Below are 24,983 nucleotides of genomic sequence, written 5' to 3' on the forward strand. Positions count from 1 at the left end.
AAATTTTGTTTTTCAAATGTTGGATTTAAATTTGCGACGACGTATCGAAACTTCATTGCTCATTTATTCTGAAGCTTAATAGAAAGTATAAAAAAAATTGTAAAAATTGAAAATATCCTTTAGTAAATCATACATAACAGTGTATATGTTTTGCTAAGATTAACTAATCCTAAATTTTTAAAACTTTTGTTTACTAACAATTTGTGTGAATAATTTGCTAACAAAGTGATATGTAGTTTATTAGATTTACAACTAGCAACTCTCTTTACTAACTGTGTTTCTAACAAAAACTTTACTTTAAATATTGTGAAGAAAAGCTTTTAACTCTAAAGAATTTTGTAAAATAACTAGTTAAATTATTTTATTTTTAAAACGTTCATCTGTAAAAAACTTTTACTTGAATTACTGTTTATCAGTATATTTAAACTTAAGAATATTGAGTTAGATATACAGTTTTTTTTTTAATAATTTAAATTATTAGTCGGCTTAGACTGTATAAACTCCGAAATACCAACCCTATGTTTATTTAAAACTCATATTTATTTGTAAAAAAATATTTAGTTGACGTTTTGATATCGAAATGTTTATGAAGTCAGTATTATGGTTAAAGAATGTGTTCAATAAAAAAATGCTTAATAAATATAGCTATTGTATTAAAAGTAAAAAATATTACAAAGCTTTCAAAAATCGTAAAAACTCAGCTAACACTAGTAGTAAAGAAGACACTGATACTTGATCAAATTTGAATGAAATGTTCTTTATATTACATTTTTTTTTAATAATCTACAAAAACGAAATATTACTTTAGGTTTTAGTTTGATATATAAAATTCGTTTTTAGCCATAAATGGTAATTTATTTAATTATTATTAGTTGTTGTCAAAACGAGCTGTCAAACTAAATACTTCCTTTATATTATGACTCATGTGAAAATTGTATTTAATAGTTGTAAATTTTTATAAACACTTCGCCTTTAAATTTATTTTAAATACAGATATGATATTTAAATAAAAATTTTTAGTTATTTTTAAGCTAAAGAAAACCTTGAAACATACTGGTAACATTTTTAAAATATATGGTTTAATTATTATATGGTTGAATGTTTAAAATTGATGTTGTTTAACATTTGATGTATTTTATTTTAAGTGGTAGTTTAAATTTTACTTTAAAAAATATAATCATTACTTTATTACATGAGGTTTAAAAGTAGCTCTACTTTTTCTACATTTGTTTTTTTAATATAGTAATTTGTTATAACTAAATAAGATTGCTTAATTTACTGGAATGTACAGAGCTTAAATAAAGGTGTTCAAATCAAGTACTATATTTACGACCCGGTTTCGGTGACAAAAATTGCAACTTGTTCAAGTTAAATAAAATAGTAAACTGCAATTTTTTTTTTTAATATGGAATTTAATATTTTATTTAACTTCAACAAGTCGCAATTTTTTGTCACCGAAACCAGGTCGTAAATAAAGTATTTAATTTGAACACCTCTTTTTATTTACATTGTATTTAGTAAAAAGTTAAATACTTATGTTCTAAAAAAATTGCAAAAACTTTTTAGTTTACTATAAATAATATTTTTAAGTGCTTTATTACTTACTTAACCGGTTTAGGTCATACGAACTCGAACTTATCAAAAATTTTAAGTTTTAATTTTAAACATTTTATCTATGCTGTAATATAAAAGTTCGTGCTGGAATTTTATTTAAGTACGTCAGTAAATATTACTTAAAACTTATAATTTTTACTAATTTCATTATTTTTATTATTGCTTTATGCTTTTCTGTTTCTTACTTAAAGTATAACGTTTACATAAAACTATATTTTCATTATTGGCATTACAAAAAGCTAATCAGAACGTTTACAGTTTATATTTTTTATTAAATAAATTAAATTGCATAAATTTTGAGGGTTTATTTTTTAAGGAGCTTCTTATGGCCTAAACCGTTTGACTATTTATTACGTGTACAAATTGTCTATGTAGAGAAAAAAGGAGACATAGATTTAAAATTTTTTATGATATTGTATAAAAATTTGCCCATTTTTATATATTTAAATCACAAAATCAGTACAAAATTTTAAATTACTAGAAATAAGGCTAGTTAGGTTATTTTAAGTTAGTAACGTCTATAAAAACAAGTTTTTCTGATTTCTTAAAATCTAATTGAAAGGTAAATCTTAAATTAAAAAACTTTTAAGAGTTTAAATTTATTCTATTAAAACTTTTAAATGCTTTAATTAGTAAAATATGTAATCAAACTTAATACAAAACTAGTTGTTTAATATTTCTGAAACAATAATAATACCATACTTATATGATAAAATTCTAACTAATTATTTAAACTATAAACAAATGTCATTTCATTTCAGCTTATACCCCTTCATTGGAAATTTTTTAACCGTTGCTGATGTAAAAACTTGTTTATACCCGTTAAATATGTTAGTTATGATAATATTTGATTTTTAATAACATTTCACTTCGATAAAAATAGTAATATCGATATATACTAAACTTTTATAATGCTCGTTTTATTTTAGTGCTTCAAAAATCTTTTTTATAAAAAAATATACAAAAAATGTAAAAGAATATTGAACTTTTAATTAACTTCATGACAAAATCAAGCACAAGATGAAACAAAACTTTACATTACACATTAACTATTAATTTAAAAAGTGTATATGATACTTTTTCGTAGTTTATGTAGTCCGAAACGACTAATAAACAATGAACCCCATTAATTAAAAAGAAAATTACTTTTATTTTTATCAAAATTTTTAAAATAACCAAATACATCAAAACAAGTAAAACATATTCAACATATTTACTTATGTCATAAAACTATCACAACAATCAATATAAATAAGTAAATATATAAATTTACATTTATAAGTAACTGTATAGTGTATATAAGTTAATGGTGTTTACGACCAACTAAATTATTTCTAAAATGTTTTAATTAATATACTTTTAAGCATACACAACTAACAACAAATCAACAACCCTTTTTTGATTAAAACATAATTATAGACAGTTACAATGTTATTATTTAGTTATAACTTAAAACTAACGTTTAGCATTAAGAAAAAAAAACAGTATATTCTTTTTTTTTTATCTGACCATATTAAAGTAATAATTTCGTTTGTAATATACAAGTGTTAAGAAACTGAATTGTTTTAATACTTATACAACATTTTAAACAAAAATGACACTTTTCGTTTTAAGTCTACAAAAAAATAAAAATAAAAATTGAACTTTCAAATAAATACCTGAAGACTAGTAAGATATAAGTACAATTTATTACTTAATATATATTAGATCATCCCCATGTAAATTTTGCTAATTTTTATTTTGGTTTTATTACTAATGCAATTATCATACAACAAGCTAACTTTTTTAAATCGCTCGCAAAATACTTTTCTAAAAAACTTGTCCCGCTGAGTATAAAAACTATCTAGCTCTATCTTGACTTATAGTACCTGAAGTAGTAAAAAAATATTATTGAGATAATTCGAAGTATACAGCTAAATATTTTGACTCGACATTTAACAAGTTTTGTTATCTATAGCTTTATATACAACTTTTTTTGTTGGCAGTAGATTTGAATAACTACAACTTTAAAATTTATCAATAGTTGAAAAACAAAATTGAGTTTTTTATTTCAATTTAGGTCATACTTGATAAACTCAAACGTTCGTTTAAAAAACCTATAAAAATAAATTATAACTAGTGTAAAACATCCTTAATCTATAGTCAGCAGTTTTAAAAGCTATTCCAGATAGCTTGAATATTATACATTTTACCTTTAACAGCAATTTCATTTGTTAAAAAAGTAAAAGTTAAAGGTTGTCTCAAGGTTAAATTTAGAAGTTTTTAAATTAGTATTAGCTATTTAATATTATAAAAATATTTTCTAATTTTTTTAGTAGAGAAAAATTAAATGATGACACACAAACCTTTATATCAAAACAATAATATCTATATGTTTGTAGTAATAATTGCACTTTGACTGTATTTTAGTACTATAAAACCTTCATTAAAAAAGCGGTACATACTGTCACAAATAACTTTTATTTAAACTACTAGATTTTCAACTTACCTTACTGTTAATGCTTCACTAAAAATCTTTAAACTAACTTACATATATAATAACAATGTTTTCGGCTGGTTTAGGCCGTACAAACTTTGGATCAGATAAGTCGATTGCATTGTTACAACCAATAAACTTTTGTATACATATAGTGAGATAAATGCTTTGTTATTTTACTTGTCTGACGTATTTTAATTTAATTTCTCCGTTTAAGTCCCTTATATTCTTTTTTTCCTAACATTTTCAAAAATAAAAACTATATTTAATAAAAAAAATGCTGTTAATATAGTTATTTTAAAGTTATTAATTTATAGTAAATTGAAGTATACAATTTATTAAGTTAATTATAACTTATCTATAGTTATATAATTTTTGTAAGTTAGATCCATTAATTTAGAAAATTTATATCTAAAAAATTATTTTGTACGTAATTCTGCTGCCAATATTTACTTCTAGTACTACAAATAAATTAAGTTTTTAGGTTAGTAGTAGCAATGTAAAACAAAATTAAATTTATTAGCCAAGTTTTATAAAATCAAATAAATAAAGAATTATAAAAACCTTTTAAAACTAAAAGTTATCTGCAAGACCTGAAAAGCGAGCAACTATTCGAGAAATGTTTAGTTTAAAAGTTATATCTATTTGTTTCAAGCTTTGCTTTTAAACACTGATTTTTTAAAATTATTATATTCAAACCTTAAATAAAGATAATAATGAATGCACTGAATATTTAATGTAGAGTAATGTTTTACAAAGTTAACACTGTTTTTTAGTTTTTAAAATGAGTGATTTTATATAGTTATTTTTTCAACCATAACAAATCTATAAAAACATTTGAAATTATGTTAAATAGTTTAAAATTTCAAAACTTATTTCTTACTACTAACAAGCTAATAGAAATAATTAAAAAAAATCAATTAAAAAAAGTAAAATCTAATCTTAAACAATTTTTTTTATAATAAACAGTTTATACTAATACTAACATCATAGGTGTAAAGTCACAGCTAATTTGTAACAAAAAACAAATAAATAAAGTAGCTTAAGTTACACAATGTCCACTCAATTTTTTGAAGTTTGTACAGCTTTTATAAGCTGAATAATTAAAGTAGTATAATATAAATTAAACTCGTTATAAAGCTTACAATGTTTAAAAGTGTTTAATTATATTGATTATAAATAAAAAATTTTTTTACAAACACAAGTATCATTAAAACTTTTCTTAAAATCGTATTTGCGGTTATTCTTTTAAAAACAAAGGTTATTATTTCGTTATTAAAAAAATAAGTCTTTTATTGTTTACTTTTCACAAAGTTTAGCATTTGAACGTTAATTGCTCATTTTTAAAATTTTTGATAAACATAGATACTAATAAATAGTGCTGCAATCTTGATAACCTAGTTATTTTGGTATTCAGTATAATTTTTAAGAACATAAAAAAAACTAATAATACTAATTTTAAAAATAAGCTTTTAAAAAAATTAACATTTTTTGTATAGTCTAAAAAATTTAACTCAAAGACGAAAACTTAATTAACTTGACACAAACATCAGTTTATTTTTTATTGTTTTATTGAAACCATCTTTATCAATTTTGTTTAAGTGTTCAAAAATATAGGTTTAATCGTTTGTTAACAAAAGATCCCAGTGAAGTAACTCCACTGGAATATAAATCAAAACAAATTATACAGTAATCTTCCTTTATTGTACCAACATATGTTTCTGTGTGTTAATGAATCAACACACTTCAACTGGGTTGTTAATGGGAAAGATAACTCTCGAAGTTTGCTACAATGAATTGGTAGATCGTACTAGTTACAAACTAAAAACATAGAAAATAGTCGACATAAAAAAAATCTTGTCTTGTCTCACGACTCATAAAACAATGCTGTCAAGGCGTAAGTTAAGTTTTTGACCTATCGATTTTCTAATTAATAACTCTGTTTTGCTTGTTTAATTTTATATGCTTATTTAGTTGCCCAGAAAAGATGATGATATTTTTATTTTATGCTTTATAAATGCTCTCTTGTTTTTACAGTTTACAAAAAGGGTTTAAAAATTAAAATTTATGTAGTTTTAAGTGAGCTGTAGTTTTTTTTTATTTTACACACTATAGCGCTGAAAGAACTTTTTCTTGCAAATAATAATTTAATTGATAAAAATAGTTAAGTTATTAAACCTACGTGCTGCGAAACTTAACTTGCTAATAGCCTTTTTACATAAATTAATTAAATAATACAATGCTTATAAGTTTTGAACTTCAGTTTTATTAAACTTTTACATAACTAAGCTTATTGAGTTGATGGATAGCTTTTTATAAATTACTGACTTTAAAAAATGTTTATGATCAAACATAATATAAAAGCTCTAGCTTCTTAAACCTTTTAATAAAATTTAACAATTTAAAGTATTATGTTGTTTTAAAACAACTTATTATTTACAAATGTTTTTTAGGCTAGAATAAATCAAAATATTTGTAGTATTATTACAGGTGTGCTTATATTTTAGCCTATAATTAATACTTTAAATTAAGTTTATCGTCTAACGTTAAAACATTTTTTTTTTCGAATTTTGATTTGATTCACGAAATAATAAAACTTTTTTTAATAAACTTCAAAGAGTTTGTATTCTTTGTTTGCTTAAGTTATGCTTAAGTTTATGTTTAAAATGTATCAGTTTTTAACCAGATCTCATAATACTTTGACTAATAACATGTATAGCTATCAAAAACTGCAAAAACACAAAACATACCAGTTTATAGCCTTTAAGGTTTTAAGCTTTGTTTATTTACTCTTTTATTTATTTACTTTTTAAAATACTATTCTCACCATGTTCACGATCTTGGTGATTTTTATCGAGATTTATTATCATTATTTTAGTGATTATGAATTAAACTACTTGACGTCAGCGGTTGCTAAAAAAATTACTTTAGATAATTTTTGCTTTTTAAGTGTAAAATATTTTAATAATTATAAATATTTTAATACATTTATACAATTGATCTAACATAACTGAAAAAATCTCTTGTGTTAGTATAACTTTTTTTAGTCAAGTATTTTTTTAGTTAGTCGAAAATAGTATTAAACAAGTTTATCGAATTAATTAAAGTAAATCAAACATGATGATATATTAAACTAAATAAAGTCTTCATCTTACTTTTTAGTTGTTTTCTTAAATATTGTTTCAAAGTCATGTTGTAGTACATTTTGTAACAATTTAAACTTCACTAATTATTTCTTGATCATATAGTATTTTAGGAATCCTTTCTAATGTTAACTTTAGATATACATCATTATTTATCTACTACTTAGTAACTAATTTCACAAATCTTGAACAACTTTTATTGTATTTTATTACATTGTAAAGTAACCATATTGTATCAGATTCTTAGGTATTTTATTGCAAAACCAAAAATTAAATAAAATTAAAGTCCATAACTGTTTGATGCTCAATTTTATGCTTGTTTTGGAAAACTCAGTTTTCTTATTTAGAATTAAACAAATAATTTATTTTATTAACTAACTTTTGCTAAACACAATTATCAGGGTTAGCCTAACATTTGGAGTTTAAAAAAAATACTCGAACTTTGATCCTTAGTTCTAATGAGTTTCTGATAAGATACTTAAAGTCTATGGTATACAATAAAATTTATTTGACATCATTTACAGTATCGCTTCGTTATTTTTATAAAATATAACACATTCCTTACCTTAAAATTTATTTCATACTAAAGGTGGTAAAAACTTGTTATTTCAAAACCTGAAAAAATTCGAAAAAAACCTTTTACAACCCTGATATATGCTTAAATGATTTGTAGGTAAACGTAATGTTTAAGTAGTAAGTAATAAACTGCTGGATTAAAAAAATGTGAATTAACTGAAGTGCTATTAATAAATTTGATTCGATTTATTGTGCTTAATACAAACTAAATATATTTTCAAACAGAATAACATCACAGCTGACATCATCAGTAGAGCGAGTTTTCCCAGAGTAACTAGTTCGAGACGGAACATTTCTAGAACGATGAAGGTAGGAGAGTATCAGAAATAGAATCAGTGCGGATCGGATAACATATTTAAATAAACATTTGAATAAACTTTTGCATTTAATTTATGTTAACTTTGTCATAACTAAATAGATTGAGAAAGAAACTTAATTTAATTTCCAAATAATGTAGTAAAAAAATAGTGTAGTAAAAAAAGTTTTATTATTTAGTAGTTTCCTTTATTTAGCTGGAATAATGTCTTACGTTTAAGCCCAATAATGTTCTTTTTTTCGAATGAGAAAATTAGGAGCATAAAATAATTGTTTTTATAAACCTTTTGGTTATCGAGTCGTACACCAGTTAGATACAGTTTAGTCCTGTCTAGTACAAGTTTATATGAAGACTGTTTAATTCAACATAACGACTAAGAGATTGTCGACAAGAGATTTAATTGACTAAGAGATAGCACAAGTGTCAAATTGTGATTGCATGAAAATGTGAATTTTTTTTTACTGTTTTTTAACACTATTGTTTCATAACTTTGAAGAGAAATATTAATACTAGGAAGTCATAACTCAAAACTTATAAAAAAGTTTATACCTTTATAGTTTCAGTTATAATAAGAAGAACACAACAAGTAACTGATTAAAATTTCTACAAACAAAGTAAAAAGTTATTTGTCAAAAGATGTTGATAAAACACATATGTTCAACAGACAAAATCATTTGTTTAAAGAAGTTGATCTTATATCATCTAAAGCTTGCAACATGTACTAGTTCAATAATATTTATTTTTAATACATAATAACTTTTTTTTTTTTACAATTTATGCATTGTAAAAAAAAAAACAAGAAAAATTGAAAACAAAAAAAAATTTTCGATACTAGATGTGCTTACAACACAAGGTTTTCTAGAGAAATGATTCAAATGTGAAATAAACTTTCATCCAAAATCTTTATTTTTTGTTTATTTCACAAATAAAAATATAATCAAGTTAATGCACGGTCATTATATTATTAATATTTAATTTTAATAATTAAATTTAATTTAATTTATATTATATTTTACATTATATTTATATTTATATTATTTTTGTATATATTAATTTTATTTAATAATAATTTAATAATATTTAAATATAAATTATAATTATAATATAATTTAATAAAATTAATTTAAAATATATTGAATAAGAAAACTTTTGTAATATAAAAAAGTAAATGTCTGTTGAAGCTGAAATCAAAGCATTGGTTGAGTCCTCTAAAGTTGGAAAATAGCTCAAAGAAAAACTGATTTCCATTGGAAATAAGAAGGCAATGAATTTAGTTGTTTTCAAGCTAAGATGCTTTAATTGAAGGAAGATTATAATGAAAAAACTAAAATCATTGAAAATAACATTGATCAGATTCAAAAAGATGAATTCAGCAGTAAGAGAATAGACAATATAGAAAATAAATTTCAGAATTACAATAAAGTTTATCAGAATTTAAGTCTGATTTTTCTTCTAAATTTAACAAGTTTGAAACTAAATTCTCCAAATATGCTCATGCTATGCAGAAAATTATCACAAACATTAGTACCAAATTAAATTGAGTAGCAGAAAAAATAGAGGCTGAAAATGAAGAAAAACTGAAAGAAAAAAAGGCTTTAAATGTAATAATATTTAACATTCCAGAAAGTAAAAATCCAACTAATAGTGCACTAGAAAATTGCAAAAATGATATAAAATTATTCAACAAGTATTAGGAGAAAATAAAATGAGAAAAGAAGAGTTTAAGTCACTTTATCGAGTTGGTAAAATTGCAGATATCAAAATCAGACCAATTATAGTCAAATTAAACAATTTAGCATCCAAACACAGACTGTTAAGACTGAGAGATTTGAAAATGTTTAATGATGAAATTGAATCAAAAATCTATATCAACCCTGACAGAACTTTCATGGAAATTGAAGCTTTCAGAACATTGAGAAAAGAAGTTAAAATAAAGCAAGCCATCGCTGATGAGAAAAAATTGAACTTAAAGTATGTTATAAGGAACAACAAGATAGTTAAACTAACAAGACAGCCCTATCGTTACCGATCCCAGGACATCTGGGATTAGTGGAGGAAATCGTGAGTCAACGGGTATAAATTTATTAAGTGATAGGATTAATTTTAACACTAACAAGTTTTCCTATATAGATTGTAACAACAACTATTTAAAAGTTTGTTACACTAATATAAGATCTGTTTTAAATAAATTTTATATTTTAGAGAACTATATAAATTTGAATAACATTGATTTATTTTTTTTGACTGAAACATGGTTGACTAATAAGGTCAACGATGCCACAGTGTGTCCTTTTAACTTTAACATTTACCGAAATGATAGGTCTAGTAGGGGTGGAGGTGTTGCTATCCTTTTCAAAAATTCGCTTAAAGTTATTAAAGTTAAAAACGATTCTATCTCTACTAGCAAAATCAATTTTGAATACCTATGTGTAAATGTAATTTAAAAAAAGATAAAATTAAGATTTTGTTGTGTCTACCTTCCTCCACTGTCTGCGAGATGCGCACTGACTGTTCAAAATGATTAAAATGGTTTTTCCAAAAGAGTGTTCTTTTTAAGTTCTTGGTGATTTTAATACGCCAAACATAGATTGGAGAATTCCTAGCACGGATTTCAATAAACCCCATAAGTGTTTTCTTAATTTTTGTACAGAAAATTTTTTAACCCAAGTAATTGAAAATCCAACCCATAAGAATGGTAACATTCTCGATCTCATAATTTGCAATCATTTTGGTCTAGATAGAATCATATCACAATCAACTAATTTCCCATTAACAAACACTTGTGACCATAACTGGCTTTCACTAAAAATTTAAATTGTAAATAAAATAGTACCTATTGCTAAAAAGTCTCATATGACTATAAACAATCAGATTTCGAAAGCATCAATGATTTCCTGTCAAAAAGTAATTGGACCTCTTTATTTAAAAGTTCAGAAAATCTCCAGCATTTCTACGATCAATTCATTAGCTTAATCCAAATCTCAATCAAACGTTTTGTTCCAATTTATTCTAAATATGACAAAAGTAAAACATATCCATCTCATATTAAAAAGTTATTAAAAGAAAAAGCGAATCTTTACAAAAAAAGTAAGACAAATAAATCACTTTTGATAAAATACAAAAACAAGTCTAAAAAATATCAATTAGCTGTTAAAAAATACAACTTTGAATATTAAAACAAATTCTGCAAAAACCCAAATTTACAAAAGTTTTATAGCTACGTAAAATCTAAACTTAAGTTAAATAATTCCATGCATCTCTTATATGATAATGATAAAAACAAAACAGTAACCTCAGATTTTGAGATAGCCACACTTTTTAACATAAATTTTCAAAAAATTTAAAAAAAAGACGAGAGTTACCAGTTTTTTAAGCTACCCCAAACGAATTGTAGTAAAATTCAAAAGTTTTTCATAACCTATGAAGACATTATAAGTTCAATTTACCACTTAAAAGATAAAATCATAAGAACGCCAGAAAACATTCCACCCTATTATATCAAGCATGTTATCCAATCAATTATTTTTTCACTATCATTAATATTTAATTGCTCTCTAGAACTATCTGATGTTTCTAAACAATGGAAAACATCTTTTATTATTCCTGTGCAAGAGAAAGGTAATGTACACGATGCGTTAAATTACAGACCAATATCTCTAACAAGTGGCTTCTCAAGAATTTATGAACATATTGTATCTGTAAAAGTTCTCAATCACCTCTTTGATAACATATTATTAACTAACAAACAGTTTGGTTTTGTCCAAAACCGCTCATTAACCATTCAACTGTTAACATGCTTACATTCTTGGTTAGTTCCCTATCTCAAAAATGAATTTACTTGAGTAGTTTATACGGATATTCAAAAAGCCTTTGATTCGGTATCACACAAAAGATTATTAAACATTTTAAATCAGTATGGGCTACATGAAAGCTTAATTGATTGGTTTGATAACTTTTTAAATAATAGATCACAAAGAGTACTCATCAATAATACGCTTTCTGACTCTTTAACAATCTACAGTGGAATACCACAAGGTGGTGTAGTTGGTCCCCTTCTCTTTTTAATTTATATTAATGATATTTGTTAAAACATTGATATTAAAATTGAGTTAAGCTTGTTTGCAGATGATGCCAAAATCTTTAGTCAGTCAAATACTTCATTACAACTATCTTTAGACAATATTTACATATGGTTAAAAATAAGAAAACTATACTTAAATCCTAGCAAATGTATAATTCTAACCATTAACAAAAAAAAAATCTTCTCCAACTGACCTCTTAATCAATAACATTAAGTTACCAGAAATTAAAGTTTTTAAAGATTTGGGAATTTATATTTCCAAAGATTTAAAATGGAATAAACATATCAACTATTTATACAAGATTGCAAAAACTACATGTTATCAAATATTAAAAAGTTATAAAACTAATTCTGCTTCAATTCTGACAAAACTCTTAAAAACATACTCTTGAGTTTAGTACCCAAATTTGGTCACCCCATTTAAAAAAGGATATTAATAAAATTGAATCTGTGCGAAAGAGTTTTACCCGTCATATTAGTAGTTGTTGCAACATATCTTACACATCATAAAATGATATAATGATTAAAGTTGGCTTGAAATCACTGGAATATAGAAGATGGGAATTTGATTTATTAACACTTTACAAAGTTATCAATGGCAAATATAAAAGTTGTTTTAACAAGTTTTTTAATTTTTCTAAAAATAAATATCAACTAAGAGGAATTAATTTGAAAATAAAATGTAAACATGGTTTTCAAAACAGTCAGTGGCAAGGCGCATTTTTTCACAGAGCAAAAGCTATGTGGAACAGACTACCTCAGGATAAAGTATCTTGTGAGAGGGTAGAACAATTTCGTTAAAAGCTAAAAAGATTTGATTTAAATACAATAAATACCATTCACTAATTTTCCACTATAAACAAAAGAAAAAATATTCGTTTCCCTACGCCTCCCCCTACAAACTTTAAGTTTATTTATTTATTTTGTAATTATGAATTTTGTACTATAAGCGATGATTTCAGATAAACTTCTTTATTGTGTGTACTAAGTAATATATAAGTTTGAATTTTTCGAATTGGATTTTTAATTTAGTTCATTTGTATATCATATTGTGTTTAACTTTGTGTTTTCATCTAAGTTATGTTTATATATATATATATATAATTTATCTTAAAGTTTTGAATATAAGTTTATTTTCGTTTTCTCTTTTTGTGTGTCCTGTTTAAGTGGCTCAGATTTGATGCCTGAATCCAACATTGCACAATAAACAATTTAATAGTATAAGCCCGCCTAAAATTTATGCTTATTTTCCCTTATGTTAGATATTTGTAAAGCTCATACCTTTTGATGGCTGAATTTATTTTGATATTATATTTAATGTTTATGTAAACCTTAATTTTTAGACTAAGCATTGTTTTTTACATTACAGTGCTTTATTTTAAAAACAAAAATGCCACCTACAATTTCTTTAAACTGTGCACAATATGTATTATAATGATAAAACTATCATTTTTGTTTAAAAGTTTTGGTAGCTCAGACTGAATAAAACCACTTTGAGTTTTTACAAGGTTTTTATTGAAAAACTCAGGTAATATTTAAAAAAAAAACAAAAACTAAATAAAGTAAAGCTTACAGTACTAAAAATGTTATTAAAGTTAAGATTTTTGAAACTTTGAAAAAATATTATAAAATTGATTATATTTGAAAGCAATAACAAAAAAATTTTTAAAGGTTTATGTAAATAACTTTAAACTGAATTTGGCTACAGCATACTTATTTTATTTTTAACTACTTAAATGTTTTACGGTTATCTGTTTTTTACTAAAACAAATTAAAAGTATTTGTTAATCATATAATTTAGATGTTCTATTATAATCATTTATATTTTCTATTTTAGTCTTTTTTTTTAAAGTAACTTACTTTTTATGTTATAGTCTCTTAATAATTTTCTAAAGAATTTGAATTGTCGTGTAATCAGAGTTTCGCTTTAATATAGATACATTAATACAAATATTTACGTAATCTCACCACTAGAGGCACTTTCAAAATAAGATCTTAGGGTGCACCGATTTTATTTTTTGCAGTTTAGTGTACACAGGTTTTGATAAGCTTGAAGACCACTGCTGCAAAACTATTTACAATTTTTTCTGCCTAAAAATTATAACTATTTCTTTAACTACTCTAAACACATTCGTCTAAAACTTAAACTAATTTTCTTTTAAACACTTAGAACATTTTGTTATTAACTTCAAAAGGCAATTCCATGCATTGCGTATTTTGCGGTAAATTAAAATATTTTAAAACCTCAAAAAAATTGCTTAGTAAAGTATACAGAGTAGATTTGTAAAGTATAATTTTTTGTTGTTATAAATGAATATTTCGTTTAAGTGATTCAAACTAAAACTTTAAACACTTCTAATATTATTTTCAAAAAAAATGAATAAAACTAAAACTTCTAAGTAATTCATGTATCTATAGGTTTTGATAACTGTGGGAAACAAGATCTTATATAACTTTTGCTACAGTTTCTTATGAACAAGAACTAAACTTTAAATTATTTATAAACAGTTCTTTCCTTTTAAGAAATAAAATTAGTTATTATTTTATCTTTCATAACCAAAGACTCTAAGCTTATTTGTTTAAAACTAAAGCTATAAAAACTATTTAAAATAATACTCTCAATGAGTGTGAATAAAACTAAAACGAGAAGTTTTTTTTTATATCATAATTTAAAGTAAGTAGAATTAAAACTTAAAAATTACCATATAACAAATAATTTTAGTCGTTTAGCTTTAGTGTTTGTTTATTTTAATAAATATTAAACGTTAAAACTTTTTGTGTGTTAAAATATAAAGTTTCTCAATAAGTATTTCAAAAAAGTGTTTTTAAACTCAAATTCTTGTACTAATTTTGTTTAGCAACATAAATATTTTAGAGATTAAAAAGTCATTAAAAACACTTAATTTTTACATAAATGCATAATTTGAATAGCCGTGACTCTAAGTTTCTTTTTAAATCAACTTTGTTCTCTTTTTCTCACTCTCTCATTCAATTATGTCACTATAACTTTACTCACATCTGTATCTCACACTATATCAAATATTAATAAGCCTAAATCAAAAGTATAACTAAAGGGTATTTCTTTTTTGACTTAGATTTAAGTTTAGTTTTGTTTTTTTAGCGCAGTTTGTTCGTTTTAAATTTTTTAAAGATATTTAATTTTAACCAATATTAAGGGAAATGGTAAAGTATTAGTTAAAAACAAGTAATTAAGGTTTAGTTTGTGCGAGAAATATTTTAAATATGTTAAATAAATATTACCTTTTTGTAAATATCTTTTTTAAAAGCTTTTGAAAATTAGTGTAAATCAAAAAAAAAACAGACACATTAAATTTTATTTATATAAATTAATTTTAAATTTTTAGAAAGACTAGTGGTGACTTAAAACTAAAAGATTTAATAAGGGTTTGTGTCCATCTCTTATAGAATCGTCTATGTACAAAATAAATTCATTTTTTATTAATACACGAAGATTGTGTGTAAAGTAATAAAATTACTGAAAAATATTAAAAGCGCATAAAAATTAGGATACATAGTCGACTTTATGAAGTGGCATTAAAGCAGGATATTAAACTTCATTTGTTAACTGTTTAAATTAAGTAAATATTTATAAGTTAAAGTTTTAGTTCATCCAAGCGTTTAAGAGAAAGCAAGGTCACGTGTTTTACTGATGCAAGTTTGCTTTTCTATACTACTGCCATATATAAACACACATCAGTTAGAGAGGTGATTCATTTTAGTCACAGCTAGCTGCAGTAAACATGTTAATCCAAAATAGACATTTATACTGTTTGATTAGTTTGTATAAAGCTTTTATTTAAGAATGTTTTCGTCTTATAAGTATTTTTGTAGTTTAGTTTATAGCACTTAAATTTAATTTAAATTTTAAATTTAGAAAAGCAAAATTATTTTAAATTTAATTTTTATTTAATGGTTTTAAAAACATTCTAAATAATTTTTAAAGCATAATTTTTTTGTTTCTCATGGTTTTTTAATTTTTTATGTCTTTACAGCGATTCTTCAATACAATGTGTTCATTAATTATGAAGCCAATTTTATATATATCAGCTCTAAGTATTTATTAATATCAGTATTAGTTTGATCAAATTAAGTATAAATTAGTGTTTGTAATGTGGGTGTAAAGGATACTACAACCTTACAATTGTTTGTTGTTTAGAATTTCATTGCATATAGTTCATAAATGATAAAAAAAAAGTAAAATATTTCGTTTTCAATCATTACTCAAAAGTTATTACATATTAAACATTTAATTATCTTATATTTCAACCAATAACGAAAATTTTGTTGATTGAGTTTAGGTGTACAAATTTTATTTGTACAAGTGTTTTAGTGTTTATAAGATAAATAGGTTAACATTTTAATTTATTTTACTAAAGTTATTTTAGTCCTATAGGCTTTAAACACCTTTAATGACAAAAGTTTACTAAAAATAACAGTATATTTGTTACAGAGTGCATCTAAAAATGGATAAAATGAGTTATAACAAAGCAAACAACAATGTTATTAATACTGGCGGCTATACTGAAGTTTGGCAATACAACATGAAACAAATGCTTAAAAGAGTATGTGAAATTTCAAGAACCCACAAAGTAGTTGCGATTGATACCGAATTCCCTGGAGATCCACACGGAAGTAATGATTACTGGCGTAATGAGACAAAAACAAATAAGGCTTACGAAGTACTAAAGAAAAACGTAGACTGCACAAAAATGATTTCATTAGGTTCGTGAGATAGTTATATTTCGAATTTTTTTTTTGTTTTTAGTGCAAATTTTAAAGTTATAATTTTTAATGCATAGCTAAAAATTATTATCGTGCAGAAAATGTTAGGTGAAACAGTTTTCACAAAGATTTAATTGCTTCTTTATTCATATAATAGTATTTAAACAAAGTATATTCCAACCATAAATATACTAAAATTTAGTATTTTCATCTTCTACAACACTATATAGGCCTCTTCATTTTTAATATTAATTAATTTTGTACACCTATAAAATACTATAATGGGGTATATCAAATTTAGGTTTGTCTTTTTGTTCATACGATGGACAACAGCCTATAGACCACACCTTTACTTTCAATATGAATTTCGATGAAAAGACAGAACTAGCAAATCCAGCTTCTGTAATATACTTAAAAGAACATGGCACAGATTTTGATAGACACAGAAAGTACGGTTGCAAACAGATAGACGTGGTAAAAGGTCTTAAAGGACTTTTCTGGGATCAAGGCATCACTTGGGTTACTTTTCAAGGGTAAGACTTTAGTTTATTTTGTAAAATAATAAAATTAAGGTTTTTAACTTGCAAATTTTCAATTACGACTTTTCGTTATGTTTTGTTATACAATATCTTTTAAAAGTATAGGTGTTAGCTAACACAAACTATTTTAATTCCAAAAATGAAGGGGTTTATATAATGCTATTCTTACATTTAATAAAAATCTACTCATCATAAAAAAATCAACAAAACGATGTAAATATAGATACGAGTACAAATTATTTTACCATGTTAATTAATATGTAATAAATATAGTAAAATTTGAATCGAGCAAACGTAAATTAATACTATTGTCTGTTTCAGATGTAAAGACCTGGCATACATCATAAAACATTACAGAAAGACAAATCTGCCGAAAGAGCTCACTGGATTTAAGAGGTTTGTTTAATCATTATACTATGATATTTTGTATTAAGATAATAACAAAAGCAGATATTAACCCTAATACGCATCAATTTCAATGCAATAATTTTACTTGACCGAATACAACCATTTTTAATATATCTTAATAATGCATAATGTTACAGTTTAGACAACTTTTTATATGAGATATTTTCAACAGATTAGTGAGCCAACATTTTAAAACAAATGTCGACCTGAAGTACATTGTGACGCACGTACCTTCATTTCGACATTTCAGCAGATGGGGGCTGTCGAGAATCGTAAAAAGTTTCGGATTGCCTGCAAACCAGGCCCACAATGCCGGTAGAGACGCAGAAATGACGTTGAGACTCTTTTTTCAAGTAGGCAGCATTCTACCAAACTATCAAGAGTACTTAGGAAAACTATGGAGCTTACACTATCAGCCGCCAGTAGCTCTGCACTGACAAAAGCAATTTTAAATTAATTTTAAAACTATAATTTTAACGTCGTCAAAAACATTAAAAAATAAACATAAAAAACAGTAAAGTTTGTTCATTTAGTTGTTTAAGATGCTTTAAAAGAAACTTTATTAAAAATTGTTTGTTTAGATAAACATATTGAACATACATGACTAAAATGACAAATAACTTTTTTTTTTATTTTAAGGATTTTAAATGATACTTTATGAAAAATAGACAACTTAAAAATTTATCAACTTGTAGAAAGTCTAGAACTGTTTCATTTAAAGTCATTACAAATTTACAGTTAACTTCATTATCTTTAAATTTAACAAAGTTATAGATTAAGTGGTATCGTGCCATCTTTTTAAATAAATTTACCTAGTTTACTTACCTTTTAATTTTAAGAAATCTGACTAAAACAAAAATATTTATTAAAAGCTGGAACTTGTACTTAGTTTTAGTTAGAGTCTATTAAATATTTTAACAGTTGATATTACCTTATCAATAAATTACAAAAGATATTTGGTACGTAGTTTTTAATAACAAACTACAATTTAAATTGTTTATATTTAAAACCAATACTATACATTTAACAGAAACTAATGACTTCAAAAACTTAAACTTATAACAATATATTTTTTTCAAGTATTTTGTTTCAAAAGTTTTAATACTTGTCATCTTTTTATTAAAAAAAAAAGTTTAATAAGCACAAGAAAAACTAATCGGTCGTTGGTCGTGCGGTGAAGTTCATTGTTTATTATATAAGTATAAGAACATCTTTTCAAACAACATAATTTCAAAACAACAATATAGATTATTTTATGTTTAATTACCATTAAATTGATTTCTTGATATCAAATTAATGAATTTTATCTAAAATTAAAATAGTATGATTAAATCTTAGGTGTGTTTGCAACATCTGTTTAATTCAAAAGGCAGCAATGCTTATAATAATGCAGTTGTATTATTGTTTTGTTTTCTGATAAATAATACAATGAGATTACGATTTGCAGGTTAAGTTATAGACGTAACGATAAAAACACCAGTTCCTAAATTAATTGTGTATCAGTTGGATTGTTTTTTTGTTTAATAAAATATTTTTTTTTAATTTTAAATATGAAAAGCATATGTTTTGTACTCACTAAACAACTATGCGCCTAGATTTTTCACTTTAATTTTGTTATCATTTGTACCTTAACAGCATAATAAATAACTAAAAAATCTTTATGACACAAATTGATATACAATTTTTATGAATTCTTTAGAAACAAAAAAAAACTTTTTACTTAAAACTTTGAAAAAATGTGATTTGTTTTGTTGAAAGTAAAAAGGTAATTAGTTAAAAGTAATTTACTAAAACAGTTAAAAAATTAGTTGCGTAACTAATTTTTTAATCCAATTACACTAAATAAAAGCATTTATTTATTCAGCTCAACAGATTTATCTTTTATACAGCGATTAAAAGTAACAAAAAAGGTTTTAAGAATGTTTAAAAAAGTTAAGTAGTAGACAACAAAACTTTATAAAAAAACTTGTGTAGTAGAAGACAACAAAACTTTATAAAATACTTAAGCAATTAAAATTGTCTTAAAACTTGCTTTTTAAATGACATAAAATAACACTACAGCTAGTATGTTTCTAATAAAAATAGAGACCTGAAGTTTTTTTTTATAAAACAACAGCAAACAAGCATTTGCACAATGGTTGCTAACAAATTCAAAAATGAAGTTTTTTTTTGACTCTTTCCGTTGTTCTATAAACTGTATTTTTATGCTTGTTATGTTAAAAAAACAACTTTCAGGAACCCTAATTATAAGCAGTATTTTGATAAAACTTAATTCAGCAGTTTCGTATAAAACAGCACTGAAGTTGTATGAAATAATAAAAGGTTATCTAACACATATACTACCATTAATTAAAGAGTAAACTAATGCTTTATGCTAAGATAAATGGTCTTATTAACTCTTCACACCAGGGTTTTCTAAAGTTGGCCAAGTAGTCCCCTTGAGGACGATGAGTAGCAAAGGAGAGTCATGAGCAGTAAAGGGATCACAGGGGGGCCATGAAATCATAACTTGAAACTTACACTAGATGTTCTGGAGTTGATGAGGAAGAGCAAAATAATGTCTTAGTTGTTTTTTGAGTAATGTTGTTGGAATGAGCCACAACTGTTTTATTTTTATTTAAAGGGGCCTTTTAATAAAAAGTTTGGAAAACCCTGCTTTACACGGTACTGGTCATCAGCAAATGAAGTAACAGGGAAGGAAAACTGAAACTACTTGGACGTTAAGTCAGCTACTTAGATTATACATTTTAGTTTTAATTAATAAGACGAATTCTTTTAACTATAGAAAAAAGCTTTATCGATCACTTTTTTTTGTAAATAGTATTAAACCAAGTATATTTTGTTACAATCTAAAAAACTAAAAGTATTCAACGCAACGTTTAAAAATCATAACTTGTAAATTTTATTAAAGTTCATAATTAAAACATCCCAATACTTATCATTCTTTTTACATTTATCTAGTTTAAGAACGAGTCACTTTTGCACTAAGCGTCACTTTTGCTGCTCTGGCTAATAGCTTTTATAACTTGAAACTATTTCGTTGAAAGCTTTGTATAAATAAATGTTTTCCAATTAGTTTGAAAATTAGAATGTATTTCCTGATTGAACTTAAGTGCAAAAGTGTCACTCCGTGCAAAATTGACTCTGTGCATTTGTAACCAGTTCCCAATATAGAAAATTAAAAAAATGTCGATTGAAATTGGAATGTTTTAATAAACAATTTCAATAGCAGTTTCTAACATTTGTTCAAAATATTTTCAGTTTTGCTTAATTAAAACTAGTTTTTTAACAATTTTTAATGTTATCCGCAAATTTAGTACATTAATAACAGATCAATAAAAAAAACAAGTTTTTAAGGGACGCACTATAAAAAAAACTTTAAATAAAGAGAAATAAAGCAAATCTCTCTCACTGTTTTTTAAGCTTTTATGTGTTTCAATCTGAATTTTACTTAGCTTTAAAACAAAAAAGATTAATTTTGTTACTTATGTTTTAAATTAAAAAAATCTCTGATATTATCTATTTTGAAATGATATCTACTTAATTACATTTGAATTAAATATATTTCAATTCATTCCTTTCTTAATTATTTATTAGTTTAATACTGAATGGAATTTAATTCTTAATATGAAATGGAGTTCTGATTACTAACTTAATAATATTACAAAAGATATTGAATACTTTTACTTAATATGTGTTAAATGTTAAATATGGACTTGAATTTATTTTTATCTTAAAATTTACTTATTCTAAGTTGTGCTGTTTAAATTATTCAATAATGGTTTATGCTCATTTATTTTGAATAATTAATACGTTTTCATCTTAAGATTTTTAGTAACAAAAATAATAAATTAAATAAAGATTTTGATAAATTCGTTTCTACTGGGAAAAAAATTTACAATGTTTTCAAGTAAAATGTACCTAATTTTGAATATCTATAATATCAATCTTACTTAGATACAAATAAAAATTCATACAAAAGAGCGAAGAAAGATCAAAATTTTCACAAAAAAAAATATTATATTTTAGTGAAAGCATATGAAAAATTTCTTTTCAGGGAGTTTTCGTTGGGCGATTGTACTTTTTGAGTAAAAAGGGTTTGTACAGCTTTTCTAAACGCTTATCTCCTAATGATCATAAGTAGATGGTAAGTTGTTGATACTCCAAGAGATTACCTGTGCGTGATTAAACAAACTTAATATAAAATAAGTAATAAAGCATTTTTTTTACTTCTTTTTTTAATCTCTTACTGTAGTTTATAACAGACATATTGTTATATTTTAAATAATAGAAAAAGATAAAAAACACTAAAATATCAATAATAACTTTGTGCTACTGTTATTATTATATGCTATAGTCAGTGTAATTTTATAAGTTAAAACAAGAACATATTTAGTTACTAAATTATACACTTAATTCTGAAAAATTGTCATTATTAGTAAATAGAGCTTTCAAATATAAATTCATTTTCATTATTCAAGTACAAGTAAATTTTGCAACATTTTCAATTGGTATATTAACCACAAAACAGGATATAACATTTTACAGCATAAAACTTAATTTATAACTTTTATTTTGTATAAACGCATTAAGTAAATTTTTCAATTTAAGTGTATTAAAGTATTTAGATGAATACGATAACATAGACTCAACAATCATATTTTTAATAAATGTTTGTAACAAATATATTTTAAACTGTTTGAAGCTTAATGTTAAATCTACATTTAAATGCGTGACATGTGCTTACATAAAACAAAAATTTTCAACTTTATTCTAAATGTCAATTGCAATTTACTAAAAACACATTCTATTTTAAGTACATTATTATTTTCAGAATTTGGAATTTTCTTAAGAACTGTTTTTCTATCAAGTATACAACGATTTAATTTAGAATTGTCAAGAAAACGTAAATGGAAACTAGACCAGTATTATCGTGTTTTTTACAAAAACTTTAGTTACATTTAATAAACAAATTGCTCTTTATGTTACTATTTGTTTTAACAGTTTCAGTGGACTAACTAATTGATCAAGCATTTCTAAATTACCTTCCAATTATCACAATTTCAAGAAACCAGCTTTTTTGATGGGCAAGGAACTGGGTGGCTTCCTGGAATGGTGAATTTTGTTTCCTAGATCAGGGAAATTCCCCTTATGGTAACCACAACCCACTACGCCGCTGCATATCCGCCCCCACACTTCCAGCATGCCCGGATGATGATTCAAGTTCGGGGTTTTCCCTATGATGATACGTCAGCAGTTTCAATTAAAGTCGTACAGGGCAGAAACATTCGCTAAAATAAAAATATAAGCTCCTCCATCAAGTTCCTTCAAGTTCTCGTAGGGATTGTTCATGTGTCTGTTGAAAATTTACAAGTTGAACTACTACTTTTACAACAGGATTTAAAACAAACAGTGATGATTGTTAATAAAATCTGTAAAAACAAACTTTAACATAAATATTTCTTAAGTGATACACATCAGTCATTCATAGGCTAGAAAACAGTATTAACATTTCACAGTACAATTCAATTGCTATAGTAGATAGGCTATTTCTGTAAGATTTTGAAAAAAAAATTTTGACTCTCTTGAGGTAGCCAGTTCAACTGACTCTCTTGAGGTAGCCAGTTGAACAACAGAATCTTAGCATCATACGCGTATGCTTATATTTACATGTATAGAAAGCATGTTGTATCGTGTTGACGCCGAAGGCGGGTTAAAAGGCCACTGTTATAAAGTGTATAGGCTTTTAGGCCTGAAATTTGCGAAGTCGTCGCGACGAGTATGTGATAGCAAAAGGCTGCAGCAGCTGACGAGAGTGGCTGTTGCAGGGAAAACATAACGCGTGAATGCAGAACTGGCGTTTTAAGTACTTTTGAGACAGCGGTAAGCAGTGAACGGGTAAGAGACTGAAGCAGGCAGTCTAGAACGAACAAGAGACCTTAGCAGGTCAAGTGGCAAGTGCAGAAGGTAAAGACGGCCGTAGTAGGTAAACAGCTGCACTTGGCAAGGTAAAAGCTCTGACTTGAAAAGCTGTGAACAGGTAAGAGACTGAAGCAGACAGTCTAGAACGAGAACAAGAGACCTTAGCAGGTCAAGTGGCAAGTGAAGAAGGTAAAGACGGCCGTAGTAGGTGGATAGAAACAGCTGCACTTGGCAAGGTAAAAGCTCAAACTTGAAAAGCTGTGTACGGGTAAGAGACTGAAGCAGACAGTCTAGAAAAAACAAGAGACCTTAGCAGGTCAAGTGGCAAGTGCAGAAGGCAAAGACGGCCGTAGTAGGTGAATAGAAACAGCTGCACTTGGCATGGTAAAAGCTCTGACTTGAAAAGCTGCGAACGGTGCAAACATGAACTAACGTGCGATTCTAGAGGTTAGGAAAAAACGGGGCGACTCTAGAATGTGCGCGGTCGGGAGGTGAAGCACTCGTACAAGCAGGTGAAGAAGCGGGTGAATGTTGCAAACCGCTTTGAAGGTCAGAGTTGAAGTTATTTGAAGGCGTTTGTGAGGCGAGTAGAAGCTTCAAGAAAAATTTTATAAAAAAGCGGGGAAAGAATTTTTTGAAAAAAAAATTGAAATCGATTGAAAAAAAAATTGGGGAAAGAGAATGATTGTGAGAATAATGAAAAAAAAATTTGGAAAAAAAAAGGGCCGAAAAGACGAAAAATTGCGCCGCGGCGCAATTTTTCGTCTTTTCGGCCCTTTTTTTTTCCAAATTTTTTTTTCATTATTTTTTTTGACCCTTGTCGAATAATTCGACAAGGGTCTATTTTTTACCAAAAATTTATTTTGACCCTAGTCGAATAGTTCGACAAGGGTCTGTTTTTTACAAAAAATATTTTTTGGTCTTGGTCAAGTCTTTCACTTGACCAAGACCAAAAAATATTTTTTGTAAAAAACAGACCCTTGTCGAACTATTCGACTAGGGTCAAAATAAATTTTTGGTAAAAAATAGACCCTTGTCGAATTATTCGACAAGGGTCAAAAAAAATAATGAAAAAAAAATTTGGAAAAAAAAAGGGCCGAAAAGACGAAAAATTGCGCCGCGGCGCAATTTTTCGTCTTTTCGGCCCTTTTTTTTTCCAAATTTT

At 25.4% G+C, this 24,983-nt stretch overlaps 1 protein-coding gene across 1 annotated transcript; it reads left to right on the top strand.

Moving 5' to 3' along the window:
- Window positions 1-16,690: 16,690 nt before the first annotated feature.
- On the top strand, window positions 16,691-18,333 carry LOC145833690 (uncharacterized). The gene is made up of 4 exons (XM_082940837.1): window positions 16,691-16,949; window positions 17,251-17,482; window positions 17,810-17,884; window positions 18,069-18,333. The coding sequence occupies exons 1-4, from the start codon at window positions 16,691-16,693 to the stop codon at window positions 18,331-18,333; spliced, it is 831 nt and encodes a 276-aa protein (XP_082796963.1).
- Window positions 18,334-24,983: the final 6,650 nt, after the last annotated feature.

The sequence above is a fragment of the Thalia democratica genome, chromosome 4 (genome assembly GCF_965202585.1).
Source record: "Thalia democratica chromosome 4, ktThaDemo2.hap1.1, whole genome shotgun sequence".
NCBI lineage: Eukaryota > Metazoa > Chordata > Thaliacea > Salpida > Salpidae > Thalia > Thalia democratica.